We start from the raw sequence: 25,477 nt of genomic DNA, 5'->3' as shown, positions 1-25,477 counted from the left end.
ACAACAGGAATCAATAGCGTATTCCATGATGACCAAGATGTTTGAATGTAAAATGCTTACCAAAAATGAAATCTATTTTAATATATTAGCCATGTTACCTGTGAGATAGTGACAGCATTTTTTTTAAAAGAGAGTGCTGCACTTTACACATATTAGAGACGTTTCACATTAACCACTATAAATGTGTTATTTTGTTGTTTTAAACCGTTGACGACTTTCCGATATATCTTAGTGATGTAGGCTAGGCCTACAACTTTTTGTATTCCAAGGCTCGCCATAGTCCAAGAGAATAGTAAAAGTACATGCCATCCTACAAAACCTTTGTTTAGTTGTGTAGTTATATTTATACATGTGCCGGTCAAAAGTTTGGAAACATTACTATTTATAATGTTTTTGAAAGAAGTCTAATATGCTCATCAAGCCTGAATTTTATTTTATGAAAAATACAGAAAAAACTGTAATATTGTGAAATATTGTTACAGTTTAAAATATTGTTTTTTTTTCTCTATTTTAATACACTTTAAAATATTATTTATTAATGTGATGCAGAGCTGAATTTTCATCAGCCATTACTCCAGTCTTCAGTGTCACATGAAAATCATTTTTAGAAATCATTCTAATATGCTGATTTATTATCAATGTTGGAAAAAGTTGTGCTGCTTAATATTTTTTTATAACCTGTGGTACTTTTTTCAGGATTCTTTGATGAATAAAAAATTTTTCAAAAGTTTGGGGTCAGTAATTTCTGAAAGAAAAGAAATTTATACTTTTATTCAGAAATAATCTGTTAAATAAAGATTTATATTGTTAGAAAATATTTATATTTTGAATGCTGTTCTTTTAAACTTTTTTTCATCAACAAATCTTGAAAAAGTATCACAGATTTCATATATATATATATATATATATTAGAATGATTTCTGAAGGACCATGTGACACTGAAGACTGGAGTAATGGCTGATGAAAATTCTGTTTTATGTTTTAAAGTATATTAAAATAGAAAACCATTGTGTTCACTTGTTTACACAATGGATGATATATATATATATATATATATATATATATATATATATATATATATATATATATAGACAAATATAGATTTTGACATATTTTCCTGCCAATATTTACGTTCGAGATTAAAAAAAAAAAAAAAAAAAAAAAAAAAAAAAAAAATTGGAGAAATGCGTATGTGTGTGTGTGTGTGTGTGTGTGTGTGTGTGTGTGTGTGTGGGAGGGAGGGAGGGAGAGAGAGAGAGAGAGGCGTGACATCAGAGCGCGCAGCATCACTGAATGCAGGGCATCATCATCATCCCCACAGAGAAAGACAGCAGCGCCTCCACGCCCAAAAAACGCCACCAACGCTGCTGAACATGAGGTAAGATTTAAACAAATGAAATCCATTAGCGGATATGTTAAATCATGGATGACAGATGGATCATAGCACATGCATGTTTGCGGGTATTTGTGCGTTAAATCCAACGTTTAAATGTGTGTCCGTGAGACGTGTGGTGAGGTCCTGATGAGAATATGTATGAGGGCGCCAGAGAGGACTGCTCACCAGAAGCGTTTTCCCACGAATCTTACGATTTAATGCCTAAATATGATTAAATTGGACTGCCTGATAAAATATAGGTAATTAAGGGATCTAAAAACGAACAAAGATTTTCTCTGTCTGATCGTAGCTAAAATATCACGACCAAGGTCAACAATAAAACATCAAAGATCTACCCGAGTCATGTGTTTTAAAATTCACAAATCCGAGGGTCATTTTCTTGTTCAAGTTATGATATAAGCTTCTTATCAGTCATTTGAAGCCTTTCAATGCCCATATAAGTAAGGAAAGGATCTTGTGTAAATGTGTTTCAGCCTCCATCACCTTGAATTTTGCATGAGCACAAAGAAAATGTGACGATTTATTTTATTAGATTTGTATTATTGTGAGTAGTCTTTTTCGCAAACTGGTTTTCATCCTAAACCAGACTCTGAATTAGACTTGGCTCAATGAACATCAGAGCTAAGGAAAACTATTTATAATAAAATCGTTGTTTATTAGTACAGACAGGGTGATCAGGAATTTCATCACCCTAAATTAGTTTATTTTTATAATGACCAACTGAATGTACATTGCCCTGGTGTAATAAACACCTGGACATGATATTGATTTAACCCTTATTTTATAGAGAATTTTATAGAGACCACTAAGAGATAGAAAACGAGCATAGCTATTTAGCATGAATATATTGTATATTATATGGACACCATCATTATTCTAAAATATTATTAGCTGAATGCTGCCGCTGACCAAGATTTCCAGGTTGACCTGTATAATATGTGACATTGCAAGACTATCTTGTCTATGAACTTGTTATGCAATGTTATGTGAGAATAATAGAAACTGGCACCCATTATGAGATGTTATTCCTGAGTAGTAAAACCTTGCTGGCTATTCAGACACAAGATGGTGGTGCTTCACGAACTAACTGTAGAGGTTGTTTCCTCAGGGGCGCCTTAAAATTTTTCGAATGGCAATGATAGTTAATCTTTAAAACAAAATATAGGCCAGTTCAGTTTTGACATTTATATATATATATATATATATATATATATATATATATATATATATATATATATATATATATACATACTCAACACTGCATCTTGGATCGAAGGTGTCTGAAGCATGAAGTTTTAGTATGGAATACTCAGACAAGTGTTTCAGGAAGTTTGTGCCTCTGTGTCCCAGTTTTTTGACACTTGAGGACACATGATTTGTGCATTTGGTTTTTGGGTGAGGAGTATGCGCGTTCAGTTCTCGAGAGTTCTGAATGTGACCATTGTGAGTAATTTGTGATGAGGAAGCTCCATTCACACTTGACACTTGAGGTTGGAGTCACGAGAATCGCGGATCGAGCTAGCTGAGGAATTCAAAAAAGGTATGGCTCTTTGATGTTCTCTAGTAACCGGTTCAAGCAAGCTGTTGGATCGGAGTGTGCTGTTTCTACAGCAGATAGCATGCTGCTGGCACCATTCAGACAAAAAGAGGCAAATGCCCTGCCAGCCCTGCATATTCTGTGTTGGAATTTATGGCCCGCGCCACTACTAGATTGGATCTGATGTAGGGGCGTGATAGACAAGAGGTTGCTCATGGCAAATTAGACGAGTGATTCCTGGCAGGCCATAATCACACTTCTTCTAAGAGCCTTCGGTTTCTTCCTGACCTCAACGTAGAGGTGGAGAAGTCATGGAGGAAACTATATTCAGCTCACATCTATCCTTTCCAATATTCTAAGTTATTCGAATGTGGGGGGATTGCACGAGCGGGGATATTTGTGAATGCTTCCTCTTGAAGATACGCTTGTGGGCTATCTTTCACAGAGTGAATCGTCCTCTTTTTAGACGGTGGTTGGAAAGAGATGCAAGGGCACAGTCAGCGGCATTTTGGAAGTACATCCTGCGCAGATCCAAATTTGCGCCCAAAATCTCTGGGGATTCGGGTCCGTCACAGTATAATGACTGGAAGGAGGGCCGAGGGAGATCGTGGCCACTTGTGCTCCTCTGAGAAGTGGATCACAAAGGAGGCGAGACGCTGGAATAACAAGACCTGAGGGAAGGATGCACACTGAATGATTGATGCATCTGACTCCGGCTAAGTATGTCTGTAGAATTAGTTTATGCCATGCCCATTATGTTTGTGCATAGGCACAGCTAATGAGGCAAGCATTCCCTCTGCATGGCAGAGTGGGTATTTGTTCCCCATAGCGTCAATCCATGATGCAATGTAGAGTTCTACTTCAAAAGGGAACATCTCAGGTTATGACTCAGGTTATGGTTCTCTGAGAAAGGGAACGAAACACTGCATCTTGTTGCATGCCTCGTTCCTGCCTGCATGTCGTCTTCAGACAAAGAAGTTGATGACATACATTGCTCTTATACTCATGGGCACATGAATGATGTCATGGACTGTCGTTGGCCAATAAAATTGTCGCTTCAATCATGTGCTTCAGAAACCATCACGCTGATGACGTTCAGCATAGCGTCAATCCAAGATGCAATGTTTCGTTCTCATACTCAGGGAACCATGGTTACAGTCGTAATCTGAGATCTTTTTTTGCTGTCTTTTTGGTGGTGTGGTCCAACAGCTGGAAAGCTTATTTCATTTCTGTTGTTTATAAATAGAAGGTCTGATGTGTAATATTTGTTCTTCCTCAGCATATGTGTTAACTATAATGTCAAAGCTGATTTCAAGGAAAGTTTAGTTACTGTATGTTGTGATCACCATAGATTGATATATCCCATGAGATATAATACATTTCTGTTGAAAGACGTGCGAGAACTTCAGCTTAGAAGATCAAGAGAAACTTGTCTGTGCTTTTTTTTGTTTCACTCAACCCTGATCATAATACAATATTCATCCGTCCAAGATCAAATGCAATTTTCTAGTCTTTGGGGATGTTTGGAATTAATGATATGGAGCATATGATGAAGGTTGCAGCAGTGTATTGTTTGTTTTTGGTTTTTTTATGGTTGCATATTTCTTTTGGTACCCCTCCTGTCCTGCAAAAATTTGCTTACCATTAGATTAAATTGTGATGAGTCATTAATATTACTAGACCCATGGTCATCTTAATAATTCAATTACCTTATTTTATAAACACACTGTTGATTGAGGGGTCTTTGGTATGGAGACTCCAGCGCTCATGCAGAGGACGCTAACATAGGATCAGCTTTAAAAGAAATACCTTCATTAAAATTTTAAAGCAGTCCACACAATTCAGTTTACTGGTTGGAAAAGGGGTATTTGTTTTGGAATATTCCAAAATTATACACTCTATGAAATGACTGACTATCCCCCTTATGGAAGATGGGTGAATTGCCTGAATTTCCAGCCACCATTTTATACAAACTGTCCACAGTACAGCATTACATTCCGTTGTCTCTTAACAAATACATGACCTGCTGGATCAGATATTGTATTCTCAGGCATGGTGCCTTCCTTTGCAGGTGCTGTTTCCTTGGTAACCAGACGTCTAGAAGTGAATGGTTGTTGTGAGATGTGGTCAGGGAGGGGGGAGGAGTGTAAGCATCCTCCATCTTCTTTGTTCTCATTCCCACTGCTTGTGCCCTACTTTTGTCCATCGTATCAGAAACCCTCTGCTCAACGCATGTCTGGTTCCAATATTACTTACTTTCTTAAATGAAAGAAATAATCAGACCACTAGATTATAATGGAGCTTTATACATAATATGTTAAATTGCTTTATCTAATAAGCTTATCTCTGGTCTGTCTTTATAATATAATATAATATAATATAATATAATATAATATAATATAATATAATATAATATAGATTCCTTGAGTTTGCTAGTCATGTGTTAGGTGCACATAAATGCATTTGACATGTCTTTTGGTATCATGTGGTATAGTCATATTCAGTGAGAACAAAAAAAACAAACAAAAAAAAAAACACATTGTGCATCCATCACTTGACTAGCAAATGCAAAGAATCTAAGAGACTAACACCATCTTGATACTGAAAGACTGAACAGTCTTAATATTATATTATATTATTATAGTAGATTGATAAATTACTTTTGTTTCAGTGAGGCTGTTTGCTGACCTTCCCATCATTTGTGCTGTTAATGTGTTTGCCTGCTTTTGTGTGTTCATGACTGAAGAGCCTCAGGTTCTTGTTATATCACAGTTAGGGAGGACTTTAGGACACAGTCATAGCCGCATATGTAAGCCACTCACTTTTTTTTTTTTTTTTTTCTAATTCAAAAGATAATTTCCTATGGCATTGTGTCATTAAATATATACTGTTTAAAAAGTACAACAGCTCCCTTATTTCTGTCTAATGTCTTCTGTTTGTTCTGGTTGTTCTAAACAAAAGCTGCACCATCAGACTATTTCAGGCCCTCAAAAACAAAAATAAAAATAAAAAACAGTCTGTGTATTTGTCCTCTATGCCTTTCCCATGTCGCCCAGGGGAGATGTACTCTACAGATGTAGATCTGAGGATTACAGCATACAGTGAGACAAACTGTATGTTTGGGTATCACTTTATGTCTAGTCACAATGCAGAATCAGATGCTGTGATTTTTAGAGCATTCCCTTCTAAAGAGATCAGGGATAGGGTGTTACCATGGCAACTGTCGAGAACTGCTGCTCCGCATTGGCAGCTCACTAACACTCTTTCAGTTATTTTCCTCAAGGGATAGATCTTTGAGCAGATTACCCAGCATCCACTGCAGCAGAGCACAGAAAGCATAAAAGATTTTCTTTTCTTTTTTTACACGAGGAATCGCCATTTCCTCTCCTGGCATCATTAATTTAACATTTATTGAAACACCTCCAGGAGCCAATTAAAATACAGAAACATCTAATGTCTCTGCATGGTGCCCAATTGGTTGTGCATTCAGCCTATTTGATCTGGAACAAGACTAAATGAAAAAGATGAACCAGCTGTGCTTAAATCCCTGTGGACGGTCACACATGCTTCATCATCAAACATCTCTCCATTATTCGGTTCTCTCCCCCCTCTCTTTTTATATCTCACCAATCACATACTTTTAATTTAGGGTCTCCTGTGCTGTCCAGAATAATTCATTCTGTCCAAACCATGCTGAAATTACAGACAGATACTGTGTTCACTGTGTCCTCATAATCTAAAAACAATTGTGTCGAATTCAACCACTGCTCTGGCCATTGTGTTCCCGGTATATTGGTTTTCTCTATTGATCTGTAAGTCTAAATTTTAATTGATTGATTTTGGGGCTGTGCATGATCTTTACATAATCCAACCTGTCCTTAGATGGACCTCACCCAACTGTACAAAGGCATGTGGTTCTCCAGAGAGGTCTGATTGAGTGTCCTGGGGTCTGGCCAGTTCTGTTAATGTAGTTTAACACTGGCTGGAACTGGGATCTGTTCGGTCTGGAGAACGCAGCAGTTTGTTTGTGAGTAAATCTTTATTTGACTAATGGAGGGCTATTAGAGCAGAATTTAAAGAGACTTAATTTAGACAATTAGAGGATAGTCGTGATTGAAGTGAATGCCTTGGTATTTCATATCTGTGTTGCTTAACTAAACCAGTATGTTTATGATTATGATAATAAATAAAAATAAGTTAATAAATACCAGTTTTCAATTTCAAGAAGTGAAACCGGCTGTTTTAAACAGCTTAAATAACTGCTTGTGGCTGACACCAGAAGCCTTGCACATTCATGTAAAAAATGACCGTGCTGATGCTTATGTTAAAAATAAGATAGATAAAAATAATTCAGTAGTTTGTGGATATGTTATGTGATGTTTCAATGTTACACTTGTATTGGCCTGTATTAAGTTGTGTTAAGCTGAATAGGGTGTGTTAAAATGTGTTGAGCTATACTAGTGTCCTTTAAGCTGTGTTTGAGTATCTTTAGTTGTGTTTGTCATGGGTGGTTGCATAAATCCAACAACGCAGGAGAGTATCAAACAAAAAGTCTTTAAGAAATCCAAAATCCAACACAGAACACGCAGGAGTATTACAGGAATGTACAACCACAGAAAATATAGACGACATCGAACCAAGAACTGTGAGAACTGAGGACTATAAATACACAGGGTAGCTAATCAACAGAAACTGAAACAGGTGTGTAAAATAATCAAACCATGGAAACTAACTAGGGAAACAGGCCCAAGAGAGGAGGGAGGGTGTTCCCTCTGGAGGTGGGCGCAAAGCTAAACACCATGGCAGAGACAATAGAGGGAGGAGACGGGGTTGAGCCTTCTTTGAAGGTCCGGGTGATGAGCAGCCAAGGTGGAGCCAGGGTGCTGGAGGACTGAGGCGGAGCTGGTGTGACTGAGGACCAAGGTGGAGCCAAAGGGAAGGCAGAGCCTGACAGAGCCAAAAGGGTGGAGGGAAGAGGCTCAGCCAAAGTCCATGGTGTAGGCAGAGCGATGACTGACTAAGGAAGAGCCAGAGGGACGAGGATGCTGGGTAGAGCCACAAGGAAGACGGTCCAAGGTTAAGCCGAGTGGGCAAGGAGCCAAGGTGGAGCCGACTGGTCGACGGGCCGAGGTGGAGTTATATAACTTTCTATTGGGTTCAGACTTCCGGGGTGATGTTGGGCTCAGGCGATGGCTCTGGCGCTGCCGTCACAGCGGGCTCTACCTCTGTGTCTGTGGTGGGGCTCTTGGTCCATGGGGGGCTTGGCTGAAGTCTGGCTATGCTCTGTGTTTGGAGTGGGGCTGGCATTGGTCTCCTTCACAAGTCTTTCAGTCCAGTATAAAGAGACGAGATGTACTGACAGATAAAATAAATACATGATTGTGATAGCTAGGGCTTGCACAGACTAGTCGAGTAGTCGAGAGATCGACTACTTAAACCACTATTCGGCGCTGTCGGAAACAATCGACTACTCGAGCGCCCATTAACCATAAATGAATTCAAAATGGCGAACGTCACCATCAGACACCACACATCAGATGTGTGGAAGTATTTCATCAAGGATGACAAAAATATCGTAATTTGCCAACTCTGTAAGGAGCCATTCACATATCGCGTCTAAAAACGCTCGATCTCCTTCTTTCCACAAGTGCTTGCGCTCCCATGGCGTCTGTCGTTGCTATGCAAACATGAACTGCGCTGACGAGGAAGTATCAGCAAAGGATTAATGATTTCTAGCCCTTGCATTAGCTTTACCACTAGATATATGGAAATGAGAAATAAAAACTTGCCCTGTACAGCTATGGTCAGCTGTTCGGCCGAGCTTTCGATGTTGTTACGGAAATGCAAGCTTATCGGTTGGTTTTTGTCTCATAACCTGCCCACCTCTTGCGGAATTCTGAAAAGTTGAGACATTTTCATCTCGCCGCGGCATAGATGCGCCTGGAAAAACGAGCGCGCCGCGACCGCGTCGCTTCCATTATGAGCGCGCCTGCCGCACTCTACATTACTGAAATAACAAACTTTAGCGCGCAAAAGACGCAATATGTGAACGGCCCCTAAAAGCGATTGCGTATGAAATGAAAGGCAAAAACGGATATTTATTTGGATTTACTCTGTGTTACATGAAAATTAAATAATGTCATACTCATAAATAATAATTATAATGTTTTAAGAGTTTACATATGTAATTGTTGCATTAGGCTATGAATTGGGCTAATAAAGGTTTATTGATAATAACTATTTCATGTCTTTTCATTTACAGTCGCATGAACCACGAGTAGTCGAGTAACTCGAATATTGTTTTGATAAGAAATCGACTAGCAGAAATCAGTAGTCGTGCAACCCCTAGTGATAGCCTATTTGATTTATCTAATTTCTTCAAACGGTTGTGCTACCATGTTTACTATGGTAATGGTTAGCGCGCCTAGTCTTTTGCATTGCATATAATTATGTCTGCCTTATGTGGTAATCAGAATCCACATCGGATCATAAACAGAAGTTATTTCAAACATTCACTGCTGTCTGAAAGTGAGTTGAGCTAAAATGATTTTAAAAGGCTTTAATGCTGATGTTAGCTGGTATATGAAATCATCTGCGACTCTGCCCTTTCTTGACTCAGATAAACTCCGCCTTTGTTCGTAACCACTCCTCAAGTTCGAGCTTGCCTGCTTTGGAACAAGATATTCGGTGGGCCAAAAAACCCTGGCCGACGAGGCCTGATCAATTTATATTATGAGAAAATGAAACTGTTTTTTGACCTTTGATGCATGTAAACCTGTTGTAGGAGACCTCCAAAACAAAATTAGGAGCCTTAAAAATACCATATAGGGGCACTTTAAGATAAGCTGTGTTAAGCTGGCCATTTTATAGTGGTATTATCTGTATCCGGTTGAGGTTTATATTATCACACTAGTGTAGATCCCACATAAAATGTGGAAGTGCTTAGGATATGTGTATGTACATTATCACTGGAGGGACAGGAGCATAGAAAAAGAGACCGAAAGCAAGGGACGGAGAGAGAGTGGGAGAAACAAGAATGTTTAATGTATTCCTGATCTGGTCTATAGTGGGGGATGGTCAAAAAGGGTTGGAGGAGGAGCTGCTGGCACCAGTCACAGAGAATTAACACAGAAAACCTGTCATATCAACCGCAAGGAAGCTCTCCTCATACAGACAGATGGCTTTTTGGAACTTGGTCATCCACAAGCTTAAAGGCAGACTTTTCTTTCATTGTATATTACAGACATTGCATTTTTCAAATCTAATATGGTATACAAAATTCAGTATTTGTTTTTTGAAGTTGAATGTAAATGAATGTCAAGTCAAATGTATGTGAATAGTGCTTTTCACAATACACAGTTTCAGCTTTAAGAAAATCATTATGTTAATGGTTATAGCATCTCAATATCTTCATGATGCATTAAGCAGGTTAGAGCTGGGTGATATAGTTTATATTTTGAGACGATACAAGCAATCAAGCAGCTGAGATTTGCTCTATACAATTGCTACGTGAATATACAGTATGTACAGTATGCGGATAAAGTTGGACATACTACAGTATAATTCAACTTTATATTTAGATTTGTGGAACAATTCATGTTCCATTTGACGTTTACACAGCTTCCTGGTTAAAAGCATATGGCACACCATTTATCTTACACTGCCTCACACTATACACTATGACTTATCACTATTTGAATCACTGTTGGATAGTGTTGCTTCAGAAAAAATTGACATTTGTAAAAAAAAATAATAATAATTCTAGATCCAATGTTATAAATGTCATTTGTGACCCTGGACCACAAAACCAGTCACAAGGGTACATTTTTTGCAATTGAGATTTATACATCATATGAAAGCTGAATAAATAAGCTTTCCATTGATGTATTTATTTATTTATTTATTTGTTAGGATAGGACAATATTTGGCCAGGGTACAACTATTTGAAAATCTGGAATCTGAGGGTGCAAACACATCTAAACATTGAGAAAATTGCCTTTAAAGTTGTCCATTTATGTTCGCAATGTGCTGCATTCACTCATAAAAATAATTTTGTTATTAATTTATGGTAGGAAATTTACAAAATATCTTCATGGAACATGATCTTTACTTAATATCCTAATGATTTTTGGTTTTGTGATCCAGGGTCACATTTGTTCTTTTAGGCTTTATCTTAGTTTTCTCTCTAATAGTAGACAAGTAGACAAGACAGAGGTCATGACCCATGACTACACCTCAGCAATCAGAGAGGGTTTTTGGCTTGTGGGTAATTTATTTACATTCAAGTGCTTCTGTGGAGGAAAAGAAGGCAAACGTGTATTTCCTTCACATTTCCTTCCTGTCTGATTTTAATTTGTATAAGGGGCAAAAAAAAATTTCTAGTCAAGTCAAGTCATCTTCATTTATATAGCGCTTTTAATAATGTAGATTGTTTCAAAGCAGCTTTAAAGAGATAAACGTATAATTTAAGGTAAGATTGTTTTGGCTTTATAGCGGTTCTTTAATAAAGTTATTTTCCAGCTAAAGTTAGTTTTGATTGATTCGCTTCCGTCGCAACGATCATTTGTTATTAAATTAGGGGCCGCTAAGACGACACCATTCTCTCTACACAAACTTTAAACGCAAACCTGTGAGAAACGCTGATGGCGGTCACATGCGCATTAAGAATTGGTTCTATAGTTATGTGCGTTTGAATATATGTGCGCAGGTTTGTAATTCCCTACAAACCAAGCCTAAACAAAGTACTGGTGTGTCCTTATAGTTTTGATACAGAATTTTATTTTATTTTATCAATTCGGGGTAGATACGCAAATTGAGTTTTCCCGACGACGCTTTATCTGTAGAGTGGCAAAGGGATCCTCCATAGGGAGAGACTAGTTGGCACTTCAGCACTGCGTTGACATCGGGTCCAGGCGAAGGTCCTTCGTCAGATCTGGATACGGCCTGGATCCGGCAGGCTGCGGGAAAACCTTGGGATAAACAAAGACAATAAAATTAGCGTAGATGCCATTCTTCTCATGATGTAACGAGTACATCAGGATTCATGGGAAGTGTTCCCGGTTCCAGCTGACCTAATCTATGCAGCCTAACATTGAATTATAGAAGTCTATAATGTATTATGTGAATGCTAGGTCAAAGAGATGTGTCTTTAATCTAGCTTTGAACTGACAGAGTGTGTCTGCTTCCCTGACAATGTTAGGAAGATTGTTCCAGAGTTTTGGTGCTAAATAGGAAAAGGATCTACCGCCAGCAGTCGATTTTGATATTCTAGGTATTATCAACTGGCCGGAATTTTGAGATCGCAATAGACGCGAAGGACTATAATGCGTTAAGAGCTCGCTCAAGAACTGCGGAGCTAAACCATTTAGTGCTTTGTAAGTAATCAGCAATATTTTAAAATTGATGCGATGTTTAATAGGGAGCCAATGCAGTTTTGACAGAACTGGGCTAATATGGTCATACTTCCTGGTTCTGGTAAGAACTCGAGCTGCTGTGTTTTGAACTAGCTGTAGTTTGTTTATTAAGCGTGCAGGGCAACCACCCAGTAGAACATTACAATAATCTAGCCTTGATGTCATGAAAGCATGAACTAATTGTTCCGCATTTGTCAATGAGAGCATATGGCGTAATTTAGATATATTTTTAAGATGGAAAAATGCTGTTTTACAGATACTAGACACGTGACTTTCAAATGAAAGATTGGTATCAAAGAGCACACCCAGGTTCCTAACTGACGACGAAGACTTGACAGAGCAGCCATCAAGTGTTAGACAGTATTCTAGGTTATTACGTATATTCTAGCTATTCTAGCTGCTTCAAAGTGTTCCGTTTTTGGATTGTTATCTGGTCCTAGCTGGTCCAAATTGGCTGACATTGTTGATTAGCTGAACTGACAGATGATGGACCTACATTAAACCTAGTAGATCATCTTGATCAAGGTGATTAGAACTGATAGGCTGGTCATGGGTAGGTGTGTACACTGAAAAAAAAAGTACTTTGACCTATACAAATTATTAAAAACATTTTTTTAACAAAAACTAAATTAGCTATAAAATTAGAAAGCAGAAAGTAGAATTTTCAGGATAGAACAAAAAAAAATTATAGACAGTGTTTAATTTAATGTACTTTAAATAAGACTTTAAAGAGTTTACTGTTTATTCTGACGTCTGGGATTGTGGTGTATTCTTTGGTTTTCTCCGATCATTTTTTGGCGGTCCAATCAGCGAACAGAGGGAGTGGCTGAGAACGATGACGTTGAGGTCGTGCGCTAGTTTGAGTTGTAGGGTTACGTCACGACCAAAGGTTAGCGATTGGTTATGGCAGATCCAGAGTGACTCTGGGCAGATCCAATAGTTTTAAACTTCAACAGAAGGAAGTTTCCCGCCTACAAGGAAGTTAACGCTTGTCAATAGAGAGAGGCCAGACTCTCTGTACAAATGAAATGTACGAGAGTCTGGTAGAACCAGGCTACTATATTTTCAGTTATGCAACTAAAAAAACTTTTTAGAATGAAACGTTTCAGGTTACGCATGTAACCATGGTTCCCTGAGAAGAGGGAATGAGACACTGAGGGCCAGATGTACTAATGCTTTTGCTCCCACTTCAGGCGTATTTGTTTCGCAAAGTGCGCTAAAACCATGGCGAGGTATGTACGAACAAGACGCACCGAGATGAAAGCACAGACTGCCTGTCGCAGGAACTGAAAATGGCAAAATGCGCTTTTCGTGTCATGCATATGCATTCATGGGATGGTCAAGGGGAAAGAGATGTGTCACATAAAGAGATGGGAGGGGAAGCGTAAACTGCGCCTAATTATGTATTCCACGTTATGTACAGAAAAAGTTGGTGAAAGCGCGCCTTTATTTTGCGCTGAAAATTCTTAAAAGCAGGTGTAACTTAGGAAGCGGGTTTCTGGCATATGCCCCCTGGTGAAATGGCAGCAGTAATCCGAGCAAGACGAATGATATAGGCTAAGGAGACGAGCTGAAAAGTTTTTTGCCACAAGAATCACACTTTTTCAGTTGAGTGAAAACGAAATCATTAAGCGTTACAGATTAAACAGCTACGCAATATTACAGTTACTGGAAGAAATCAAAGATGACATTGAATCTCCGACTCAGTGTTCACATTCCATCCCAGCAGCTGTTAAACTCCTCGCTAAATTACAATTATTGGCATCAGGATCATTTTAAACAGTCATAGCATCAGCAGTGGGAATATCGCAGTCTGCGTTTAAATACGCGCAATTTACGGTATAGTGGGTGGGGACAGGCACTGATTACCTTATGAACTGCAGGTTTGGTACATAACATGCACACTGCGGTTTCACATCAAGTGCTTTCTGCGACTTGGCCATGGCGCTATTAACGCTGCGTTCACAAATGTACGTACATCTGGCCCTGTGTCTCCTAGTGGAAACTTTGGGGAATGCATTCGGCATGACCGGTGTCTGAAGCACGTGTGAAAACATGATAATTAACTTTACATTTGCCAGTGACAGCCTATGACATACTACTGTTCAAAGTCAAAGTATCTTTATTTGTCTCCCCAAGGAGAAATTCGTTTTGGATGTAAAGAGATTGCTACAAAAAGATTACAACAGAGACAGAACACAGATACAGGGTTAAAACAGTTAAAAGACAAAAAGTACATAGAACATTAAGGCTACTCAAAGAGCTGTGCAAATTGCAAATCACCATTTTCTAAAATCTGCTTGTGCAAAAGTAATATCATATCATTGTCCATACATAACATTCCATCACAGATATACAGTACAAAAAGTACATAGAACATTAAGGCTACTCAAAGAGCTGTGCAAATTGCAAATCACCATTTTCTAAAATCTGCTTGTGCAAAAGTAATATCATATCATGTCCATACATAACATTCAATCACAGATATACAGTACATTAATAAATTCATGGTTGCGACCATGCAATTCTGTTGCGACCATGAGTATAAAAAGTCAAAGACTCAAAGGAGTCCCCATCCCTGAGGTACACACCAGTAACTGTCATGACTAATTCCCTACAGCCAAAGCCCAAGCTGCATACCCTATCAGAGAAAGTGCGCCCTTCCACCCTTCCCTGCAGAGCTGAGTCAAAAAAGATACTCAGCCCATGGGCACAGCTCAAGGGTTTGGTATTCCTGAGAATACTTTTAGGAGAATATCGTCACTGAATGGAGCTCTGAGAACGGAGGCCTACCATGATGCCTATCTTTAGCGAGAATAGGCCTACAGATGGTGGTCAACCAGAATGAGACTTTTACCGCCGCCGTTCCCGCGGCGGCAAAATTGGGATGTGTATTTGCTGCCTTTTACCGCTGAGTGGCGCTGTAATCACAGACTTTGAAAAGTGTCAGTTTATTCTCTTTATGACGTAATCTGCCGCGGCAGTAATTTGAGCTGAGGTCACAGATAAATTCAAGATAAATATTGTGGTTAAACGAATTCAAATTCATTAAATTTAAACAAAGTAGACACACGTTAACATTGTGTGCCCAGTTTTTCTATAATTTAGAAAGGCTATGTCAATAGGTTACTTGTCATTTTCTTCGTGTTATTTTAATGTGTTTGTAGATTTATTAACTGAAACATAACAGTGAAATAACTTAAAATAATTTACCGTGAAATTAAAACATTTTCAGGACTTGCAGCTCCTAACCGATGTAGTCGGTTTAAGCATTCTTTGTTATATTCAGAACTAAATAGCCTTACATGTTACAAACTTTTAAAACAGGGAAAATAGTAGACGTTGGCGATTCAGACGGTAGCTCTGTGGTCAAAGCATTATCAATAGCCTCTCGGAGCTTCAAACGATCTGAGATCGAATCTCAGTGTAGCCGACAGTGTTTATGTTTTTCCGTTCTTGATGCTTAAATATGTATCTGTTTATTAAAGTCAATCATCTTGTTTAATTATCAATTGTACATTACAACATAAATTTGCTACATTCCCGCTGCAAAGACGACACATCTGATGAAGGAAGACTGTCAGCCGATTGCACCAGAAAATGAAGATGATTCGTCTTTAATCTGCTAAATTATTTTTTTGTGTGTGTGTGAATCATTCACGAGATTGAGATGACTGACAGTGACCCGGCCATATCAACGGAAGACATTTTTCAAAACAGATCGAACAAATCAGAAAAATACTTTCAATACAGTATTGCTTTCAATTAAAAAATAAACAATGAAAATGTAAAATAAAAATAAAATTAATTAAGTTTGAAAACCCATCGCACATTTTAAGATATGAATAAAGTGTCGGGACAGTTTATTTATTTAAACAGGGTTGCATCGATAGAGTTTATTCCCTTTGTGATGCAAAATAAGAAACAGAATCTTAGGCCTATTCTTGCAACATTTTAAATTTCTATTGTCAAAGAAATTGCAGCTAAATTAAAAAATTAAAACGGTACAAAACGGAAAAAGTTCAAAGCAACATAAATTAAGAACAGGCGTTTTTCTTTGCCTCTCTCGCGCTGGATATTTTTTTAGTAAGTTTGGTCTCCCTCACTGCGCGCGGTGGGTCTTTCTCGAAATTAAGCATTTCAGCGTAAAAAAACACCATACAGCTGATAATACTGTATATGTCGCTGTGTGTCATTCACACAAATCACGAAAGAAAAAACTGTAACAAATAGCTTTTGTTCCTTCAAAGATACAACATGCCTTGCTGAATTCACCTTACAATAAAACGAGGTGGGTCGCCAATAAAAGAGCTCTGTATCTGCTAAATTTAAATTGTTTGTGGAAAACCTATACAATCAATAAAACTACAATATATAATTTAATAAGATATAGGGCCTACTGTACATAGGCTATGGACTTTTGGAGATTTTGAGATTAATCCTTAAAAGAATTTTGCCTTTGCCTGCTCATCAGGCTTGCTCCGACACTCTCCATATGAAAGACGGAACATTAACACCTCTGTCCTCCACCCCCACGATAAAGCAAAGTATTGCCTTCTCCAAACCCCCCACAGGCTAGCTGAGTTTGCAAAACAAAACAAAGAGTTTGCCACTCGTCGTGCCAAACAAATTATAAACTTCAATATTTAATTCAAAACAATCTCAAAACGCTTTGTGACATTTTGAAAAGCCGTGGATGCATTACTGCCACTGGAACCATGAACGCAACAGAATACTGGTTCTGATTTTATTGTTTGTCGTTTAAACGTCATATATATGAATTATTATAGGCTACAGAAGTAAAGTCATTGTATAATATTTGTTCCTTAGTGTAAAATGGAAATGCATGGCGATTTTATTTTGTAAATAGGCAAAAAAAAAATGTTTTAGAAGACAAATCTCTCTGCATCAACAATAGACTATAAAATGCATTAATAGGATAATATAAAAACACCAGTAGTCCAAGTTAGTTCGGGATTCGAACCCGAGTCATCTAAATGATCGTAACGTACGTTCAACCACTCGGCCACTATTCACTCGTTGCGATACGGCCTAATGTTCCAGTGTGTGTTCGCTCACACGAGCGAGAAGCGCTCTTCATTCAAATGAACGCGCCGCCGCGTTTGTTGAACACTAATTCAACATGCCAGAATAAAACCTGGCTTTAGAACAATGCATAGCGCCACTCGTCGTGGTGTGCCAAAACATTACAATAATTTAGTTTAATTTATTTCAGTGTTAATGTTTGAGTTAAAAAATCCTCTACAAATTAAATTAACCCAAAGTCGGCTATAAGAGTCCTTTATACGTAAAAAAGCAAAGGGCTTACAGTCTTAACATTTAGGCTACTTTGCTTAAATTCGATACATTTATTTTCAGTAGGGCCTAATACATTTGTAGGGATGTAATTTCAGTATGCTTTACCAACGCTATGTATTCAATTAAAGTTCCAAGAGGTCTGGTCTCTATATTTCCTTCCCAGCTGACACTAATATGCAAGTGCACAGCAAAAATCACAACTTGTGCTTGCTGGAACGCAAGTTATTTAAGGTGTCTCAACTGTACACAGTCTACAGTGTGAATTCGTTACAAGGTTTCATTTAATTACATTAACGTGCAGCAATTTGTACAAATAGAGTCTATAGGCCTACTGTTGTAGACATTAAATAATCTCATTTAGTATCATATTTGTTAAAATATTATAATGTTGTTTTTTCAATCTATGTTGAATATGAAAAGTGAACAGCATGAGTAAGATAAGATGCATTATATCGAGAGATGGATATGGAGTGGGTCAGACATGATTTTGACCACTTCATTAAGTTTTGTTTAGTAGAAACCTTTTTTTAAAGTGAATTTCGTTTTCTATAAATTGTATCTTAATTTTAATCATTTTTTCATCACCCAATTGTCTGGATTCAATAAGTAAGAGAAGCAAACAGACACTAATCATAGAGGCGCCCGTGAGGTCACTTGCATTGCACGTCAGCTGGAGCGCATCTCATCCTCCTAATTTAACGAAACTCAGCGTATGCCTCACACAGACATGATAAATACATCAAATACACAAAGCTTGAAATGTCTTCAAACGAAATAATTCAAAACGAAAAAGAAAAAGGCTACTCTCTGATTATGTCTTTGTGCATTTCTCTCTAGGTGCGTTCACTACAAATATGGCGATCGTCAACTTCATCGTTGCAGTCGACACTGTCAGAAAACACTAGTTCATTGATAAAAATCATATGAAGACAAGGCATATATTAAGTTATTTTAGCTGTTATGAGAAAAATAAATCTAACAAAACCTAAAATCTAAATCTAATAAATAAAAAAAATATATATTAACGCCAATTCAACATGCCAGAATAAAACCTGATTTTTGAACAATGCGTAACGCCACTCGGCCTGGTGTGCCAAAACACTACATTTTAAACTTCAATGTTTAATTCAAAACAATCTCAAAACGCGTTGTGAATTTTTTTTAAAGCCTAGCCTATATACATTAAGGGCATTGAAACCAGGATCTTAACTAAAACGTGTTCCGCGTAATCTCTCAAAAATTATGCCACACTACTCCATGTAAAAATTTTTTTTTTTTAAGGACTGCTTTTGAAATCACTATAAATTGTATCGCTCACGAGAGCTCTTCGTTTATCTAATTCCTCAATAGAATAGTAAAAATATTCAGCGTCATTGCTCCTAACATCGTCTCTATTTTTAACTTTTGATTCTATTTTTTCAGCTGTAAAATTGATTCTATCTTTGGTTCTATTCTGTTGTAGCCTAATAGGCCTATTTATATATATGAAAAATATGCCTATTATTTAACCCACTTACATTTTAAAATACGGCAATTGCTGCTGTTTTGCACAATGTCCCTTTGCGCCACCTGGCGGTCATTTCGGGAACGACTTTGAAATGCGGCTGGTTTATTTTCGCCGCGGTAATTTCGCCGCGGCGGCTGGCGCGGCGGTAATAGGCATTCTGGTTGACCACCATCTGTAGAAACGTTCCGGTTTAAGTGCAGTAGACAAGGAGGCTAATAGAGAGCCTAGCAACTTAGCCCCTGGCTGAGCTCATTGGATGGCATCAGCCTCAGCACTGTGTCATGTCAAGGAGGCTATACAAAATAGGACCAGCAGCTTGACACAATATTGGGCGGAGCTCAGGGGAGTGGAGGTCTCTAACAAAAACGACTCTCTATAGCGAGAGGAGGCCTAACAACGTTCCCAACCCAGGAGTACCAAGAAGGCTCAATGAGAGCCTGTAGCTCAGTACCACAACCTAGCCGAAATTTAAGGTAGTTTCTCTTATGATCTCTCTGCCTCAGCGTGGGGATCAAAGGAGAAACAAAAGGCTCAATAAAAATTGTTATAGTAATAACTACTACATTCTTTTTTCCTCTTCTTTAGAACTAGATACAACATGAGGAACCCAAAAAAGAAAAAGTTCTTGTTCGACTCCTCTTGTGCTCTGCCTGCAACCCCCGCCCTCGATCCCGCCTAACGCAATGGTGAAAACGGGACCCGAACTGTCCGCTCAACTCTCATCCCTCAAGAGAGTCAAACCCAGGTGGAATCAATTACTGCGATCACATCGTGAAAATGCAAATTTATCCCCCTTGAGAGCGCAATGAGTTCAAACATCAGATTTTATCACTCTGAAAGGAATCATACAAAAACAGCTACGAATGCATCGCTACGAATGCCTTCAACTCTCTCGAGAGCTAAACACGCTAGTGCAGACACTAACTACTATCCCTCAGGTGAGAACAGAAAGGAAAAAGCCCCTTACCTGTCTCTTGTAGTCAGTTTCACGAATGCACATCCAGCCTCTTTGAAGAGTCGAAGGCATATCACCCAAATGCACGTCCCACATCATTCGAGAATAAGGATTGTGCTAACGGAGCTTTACATTGAGAAATCCTCACAATGCACACATTCAGCTCCCTCAATAACTAAACACGCAAGCTCCTTACCCATGCCAAAGAACTCACAGTCGTGTGTGCCCTCAGATTTCAGGAATTTTTAACAAGGAGGCACACGCATCCTGAAACGCTGAAACAAGTGTTTCTTCATTATCCTGAAGACAAAGAAGGGGATGACGTGTTCTAGGGGTGCCCCTTTTATACTCATGGTCGCACCAGTAGTACGTCACAGGCTGTCGCGGGCCAATGTCAAGTTCATTGTCGTGTTTTCACATGTGCTTCAGACACCATCATGCCGGAGGCATTACCCAAAGTGTCCTCTAGGGGGCGTGGTGCGAGTTCCCATTCAAAAGGGAACCCACATTATATTAATTTCTGTAGTCAGTAAAGCTATCTTGTGAAAATACTATTTAAACAAAATTGTTTCTTTTTTTTCTTGCCACAACTGTTTCACGTTTTTTAGTGTACTGTACCGCAGTCAATATAATGAAAATCCTACACCCTTTGGCTTGAAAATCTTTCTTAAAAAGCAATGTTTCAGTCAAAAAGTCAAAGTCAGGCTTTTTTAAGGACAGAATATGTCCAGCTGGTATATTCAATTATAAACTTGCCAGTCAGGCAATTGGTAGATTTAGGCTAGGTTAGTTTGTCACTTTAAGAACTTTACGAAAGGTCTTTACTCACTTTATAAAAGGCATTTGACCAAACGTTAAAACTATTACAACATGTGGGACTTTTTTCTATTATATCCACTATAGAGCTACTGTAGAACCAACACTTACAGTAAATGTTCCAAAAACTATAGACAACCTTAAGCAGGTATGACTTACTTTTTCAACATTGTTCTCCAAGGATGCCGCAATGTATGGTTAACTGCAAACCAACTGTATGCACTGAATTCTTAATGAACTTAGAGACATGATTATGAGTGCATTAACTTTGACCCCTGCCCTCTGACCTTCTCAGGGATTCAATCGAGTGATGATGTCATACCCAACGGCCTCCTATGACCAGCTGGTGCGGCAGGTGGAGGATCTTCGTAAGGAGAACTCTCACCTGCGGCGTGAGCTTCAGGACAACTCACACCACCTGTCCAAGCTGGAGAATGAAACCTCTGACATGAAGGTGAGTGAAGCTCAGAATATCACTAAATTATTAAACTGATAGCCTTGGCTCCACAAGGGGGCTTAGTCTGACCAATTATGAATATGGCCTGTAAACTTGAGTCAGGCCCGATACTAGAGTTTTGATTCCAGACGTGTTGGATCTGCTTCTGAATTTACAGATTACAGATCATAAAACTGAAACTGTTACACAGCATCAGGGTAATGTTTGAGAATGATGCACATAATGGTGCAGTGTGTGTGGACCATTAGTGGCACCAAACAAAATAATAACTAAGCAATTTTCAAAAGTTTCCAAGCAGGTTTGTTATAAACTCTGCACTGCTCTTATCTTTTATTACTTGGCCAAACTAGTAAATTTTCTTGTAAAAGGCTTATTATAGGCTTATTATACAGTAGTCTTCTGGCATAAGTTGACATTTTGAATTGTTTAAACAAAAAGCTATATTTTGAAAGCACCATACAGCAACATACACTGAACAAAATTATAAACGCAACACTTTTGTTTTGCCCTAATTTTTCATGAGTTGAACTCAAAGATCTAAGACTTTTTCTATGTACACAAAAGGCCTATTTCTCTCAAATATTGTTCACAAATCTGTCTAAATATGTGTTAGTGAGCACTTCTCCTTTGCCAAGATAACCCATCCACCTCACAGGTGTGGCATGTCAAGATGCTGATTAGACAGCATGATTATTGCACAGGTGTGCCTTAGGCTGGCCACTCTAAAATGTGCAGTTTTATCACACAGCACAATGCTACAGATGTTGCAAGTTTTGAGGGAGCGTGCAATTGGCATGCTGACAGCAGGAATCTCCACCAGAGCAGTTGCCCATGAATTGAATGTTCATTTCTCTACCATAAGCCATCTCCAAAGGTGTTTCAGAGAATTTGGCAGTACATCCAACTGGCCTCACAGCTGCAGACCACATGTAACCACACCAGCCCAGGACCTCCACATCCAGCATCTTCACCTCCAAGATCATCTGAGACCAGCCACCCGGACAGCTGCAGCAACAATCGGTTTGCATAACCAAAGAATTTCTACACAAACTGTCAGAAACCGTCTCAGGGAAGCTCATCTGCATGCTCGTCGTCCTCATCGGGGTCTCGACCTGACTGTAGAAATGCTCACATTCAATGGCGTCTGGCACTTTGGAGAGGTGTTCTCTTCACGATTGAATCCCGGTTTTCACTGTACAGGGCAGATGGCCAGTATGGTGTTGTGTGGGTGAGTGGTTTGCTTATGTCAACGTTGTGGATCTAGTGGCCCATGGTAGCGGTGGGGTTATGGTATGGGCAGGTCTATGTTATGGACAACGAACACAGGTGCATTTTATTGATGGCATTTTGAATGCACAGATATACTGTGACGAGATCCTGAGGCCCATTGTTGTGCCATTCATCCACGACCATCACCTCATGTTGCAGCATAATAATGCACTGCCCCATGTTGCAAGGATCTGTACACAATTCCTGGAAGCTGAAAACATCCCAGTTCTTGCATGGCCAGCATACTCAACGGACATGTCACCCATTGAGCATGTTTGGGATGCTCTGGATCAGCGTATACGACAGCGCATTCCAGGTTCTGCCAATATCCAGCAACTTCGCACAGCCATTGAAGAGGAGTGGACTAACATTCCACAGGCCACATTCAACAACATGATCACCTCTATGCGAAGGAGATGTGTTGCACTGCGTGAGGCAAATGGTGGTCACACCAGATACTGACTGGTTTTCGGGTGTTCATAGGAGAAGTGCTCACTAACACAGATTTAGACAGATTTGTAAACAATATTTGAGAGAATTAGGCCTTTTGTGTACATAGAAAAAGTCTTAGATCTTTGAGTTCAACTCATGAAAAATGGGGGCAAAAACAAAAGTGTTGCATTTATAATTTTGTTCAGTGTAGTTACCAGAGGTGGGAGTAAGTCACACATGTGCAAGTCACAAGCAAGTCTCAAGTCTTAACCTTCAAGTCTCAAGCAAGTCCAAGTCAATTTTGTGAAAAGCAAGTCAAGTCAAGTCACTGCTTTATGTCAAGCAAGTCAAGTCAAGTCGTAGCTTGGGTCACAAGTCACTGGCAAGTCATACAAACGTTTGATGATCTCACTGAATTTATATATTAAAATAAGTTAAAACTACAGAAGTTGTGGACTATGGTTTTATTTGCAACATTTTTTTTAAATATGCATTTCCACATGAGTGGAACCGCTGAGTGGTTACTACAATAAAAATCTAAAATTTCAAACTACATAGCCTAAAATGTAAATGTAACTGAAATTAGGCCAACATTAAAGCATGAAAAAATAAATATACCTCAAACATTGCAGAAGACCATTAAAAGGTATTAAACAATTCACAATTCAAGTATAATGGTTCCTATGCCACCAAATGGCATTCTTCAAACTGGCATCCCCTTTATATAAGTTATATATTTTTAATTATGAAGTTAAAACCGCCAATAGGTGGCGCCAAATCACCGTCTTAATGTACGAGTCATAGAAGCATCCATTCAACTGATTTGTTCAAAACGGCAGATTCGTTCTGGAACTAAGCAACTAGGTCACTGAATCACAAATACGCATAACTCTTTCTGTGGCTTGTTTGGAACTATTGTCATTGGAGAAATAGAGCAAAAACTGAGAATATTTGGAATATTATGTCTAAAATGTCACATCACAATATTCACTCTTTGTTTACTAAACTGTTTTATAAAATCATTATCACATTTGCAATCGCGCCAATATTCTGGAAATATTTTTTTAATATCATATAGGCTAATTATAAAAATAACTCATACTAGGGCCATTTTTCCACCACATTTTGAATTTTGGGTGCATATTAATTCTGCTGGCATTTTGCCCCAACCCCCTGATAACATCTAACCCTGCTTTAAGAGAAACATAAAACACGACAAAACATTAACAGTTTTCTATGTTGTTTTTTTTTGTCATTGGAAAGAACGACATATTTGGCTTTAAAGCATGATTGGAAAGAAATGTGGCAAATGTTATACAAAACATATGCCATCATTAATTATCATTTGAATATTGACAACATTAAGCTACATTTGAAAACAGAATTGTGTATAAAGAGGCATGCTTTTGACCAATATTCTCTCTAGATTTAAAGATAGTCAAATTAACTATAATAGGTTAAACAAGCCGCTTACATTTAGACGTGGTGAATGAAGTTAGACGGTTCGAGGTTGTGATGGTCGTCCGATATCCCTTGCCTGTTATTATGCGTAGCCTACAGCAAATCTTCTTGTATGAATATGGTCAATTTCAAGTGTTTATATCCAAAAAGAAACGATGCTGGGGGATGTTTTTGTATTTAGCGCGCTCACCGCGATGTATGTTTTTTCTGGGCTTGTGCAGTGTCACGCAATCGCGCAGAATCTGATGACTGACGTCAATGTTCCGTTGCTTTCATTTTGTTCATCAATTGATGTTGCGATGATTTATATAAAATGTATATCAAGTCATTCTCGAGTCATACAGTTCAAGTCAAGTCTCGAGTCATTGGATCTCAAGTCAAAGTCAAGTCGAGTCATTTTCTTAATTTAGTCAAGCAAGTCTCAAGTCCTTAAATTTGCGACACGAGTCTGACTCGAGTCCCCCATCTCTGGTAGTTATTTTCAAAGCCAACCTAAGAATGGCTAAATTTGTTGTTTTTGCTAATTAAAATGGGGTAGAAAAATCTACGTAATCTAAATTTTACTTGTTTAGTCATATATATATATATATATACCCCCTGTTTAGTTCAGTCTCTTGTCGGTTTTTGTTGACAATACGGTTTTACAATGTGGTTTTTGGACTTCGGATATTTGATTTTTTTTTTTTTAAAGTTTATTCATTTGGAATATTGTCTGTTCAGTATTTGTGATTGTTGTTATTTTCTATATGAAGTATAAGATGTTTTATAATACTGTTGGTCATAGAGCAGTGTGTTGTAGATCTGTTTGGCGAGAGCGAGTCTCTATTGCATGCATTTGTATCACTCATGACCTACTTTCCACAAAATATCTGGAGATTCTAATGATGAATGTCCAGCATCTCTGAGCTAAATGAT

At 38.4% G+C, this 25,477-nt stretch overlaps 1 protein-coding gene across 1 annotated transcript in view; it reads left to right on the top strand.

The window, feature by feature from the left end:
• Positions 1-1,294: 1,294 nt before the first annotated feature.
• The window catches only part of apc2 (APC regulator of WNT signaling pathway 2), a 51,507-nt gene continuing 27,324 nt past the window's right edge, over positions 1,295-25,477 (top strand). The window contains exons 1-2 of the mRNA XM_079857774.1: positions 1,295-1,378; positions 21,239-21,397. Of these exons, the coding sequence (XP_079713900.1) occupies positions 21,254-21,397 (144 nt within the window). The 5' untranslated portion in view covers positions 1,295-1,378; positions 21,239-21,253. The remainder of the gene's footprint in view (positions 1,379-21,238; positions 21,398-25,477) is intronic.

Source organism: Squalius cephalus, assembly GCF_949319135.1.
Source record: "Squalius cephalus genome assembly, chromosome: 22".
Taxonomy (NCBI): domain Eukaryota; kingdom Metazoa; phylum Chordata; class Actinopteri; order Cypriniformes; family Leuciscidae; genus Squalius; species Squalius cephalus.
Note: the sequence above shows the minus strand (reverse complement) of the source record. Positions and strands in the feature narration are given on the sequence as shown.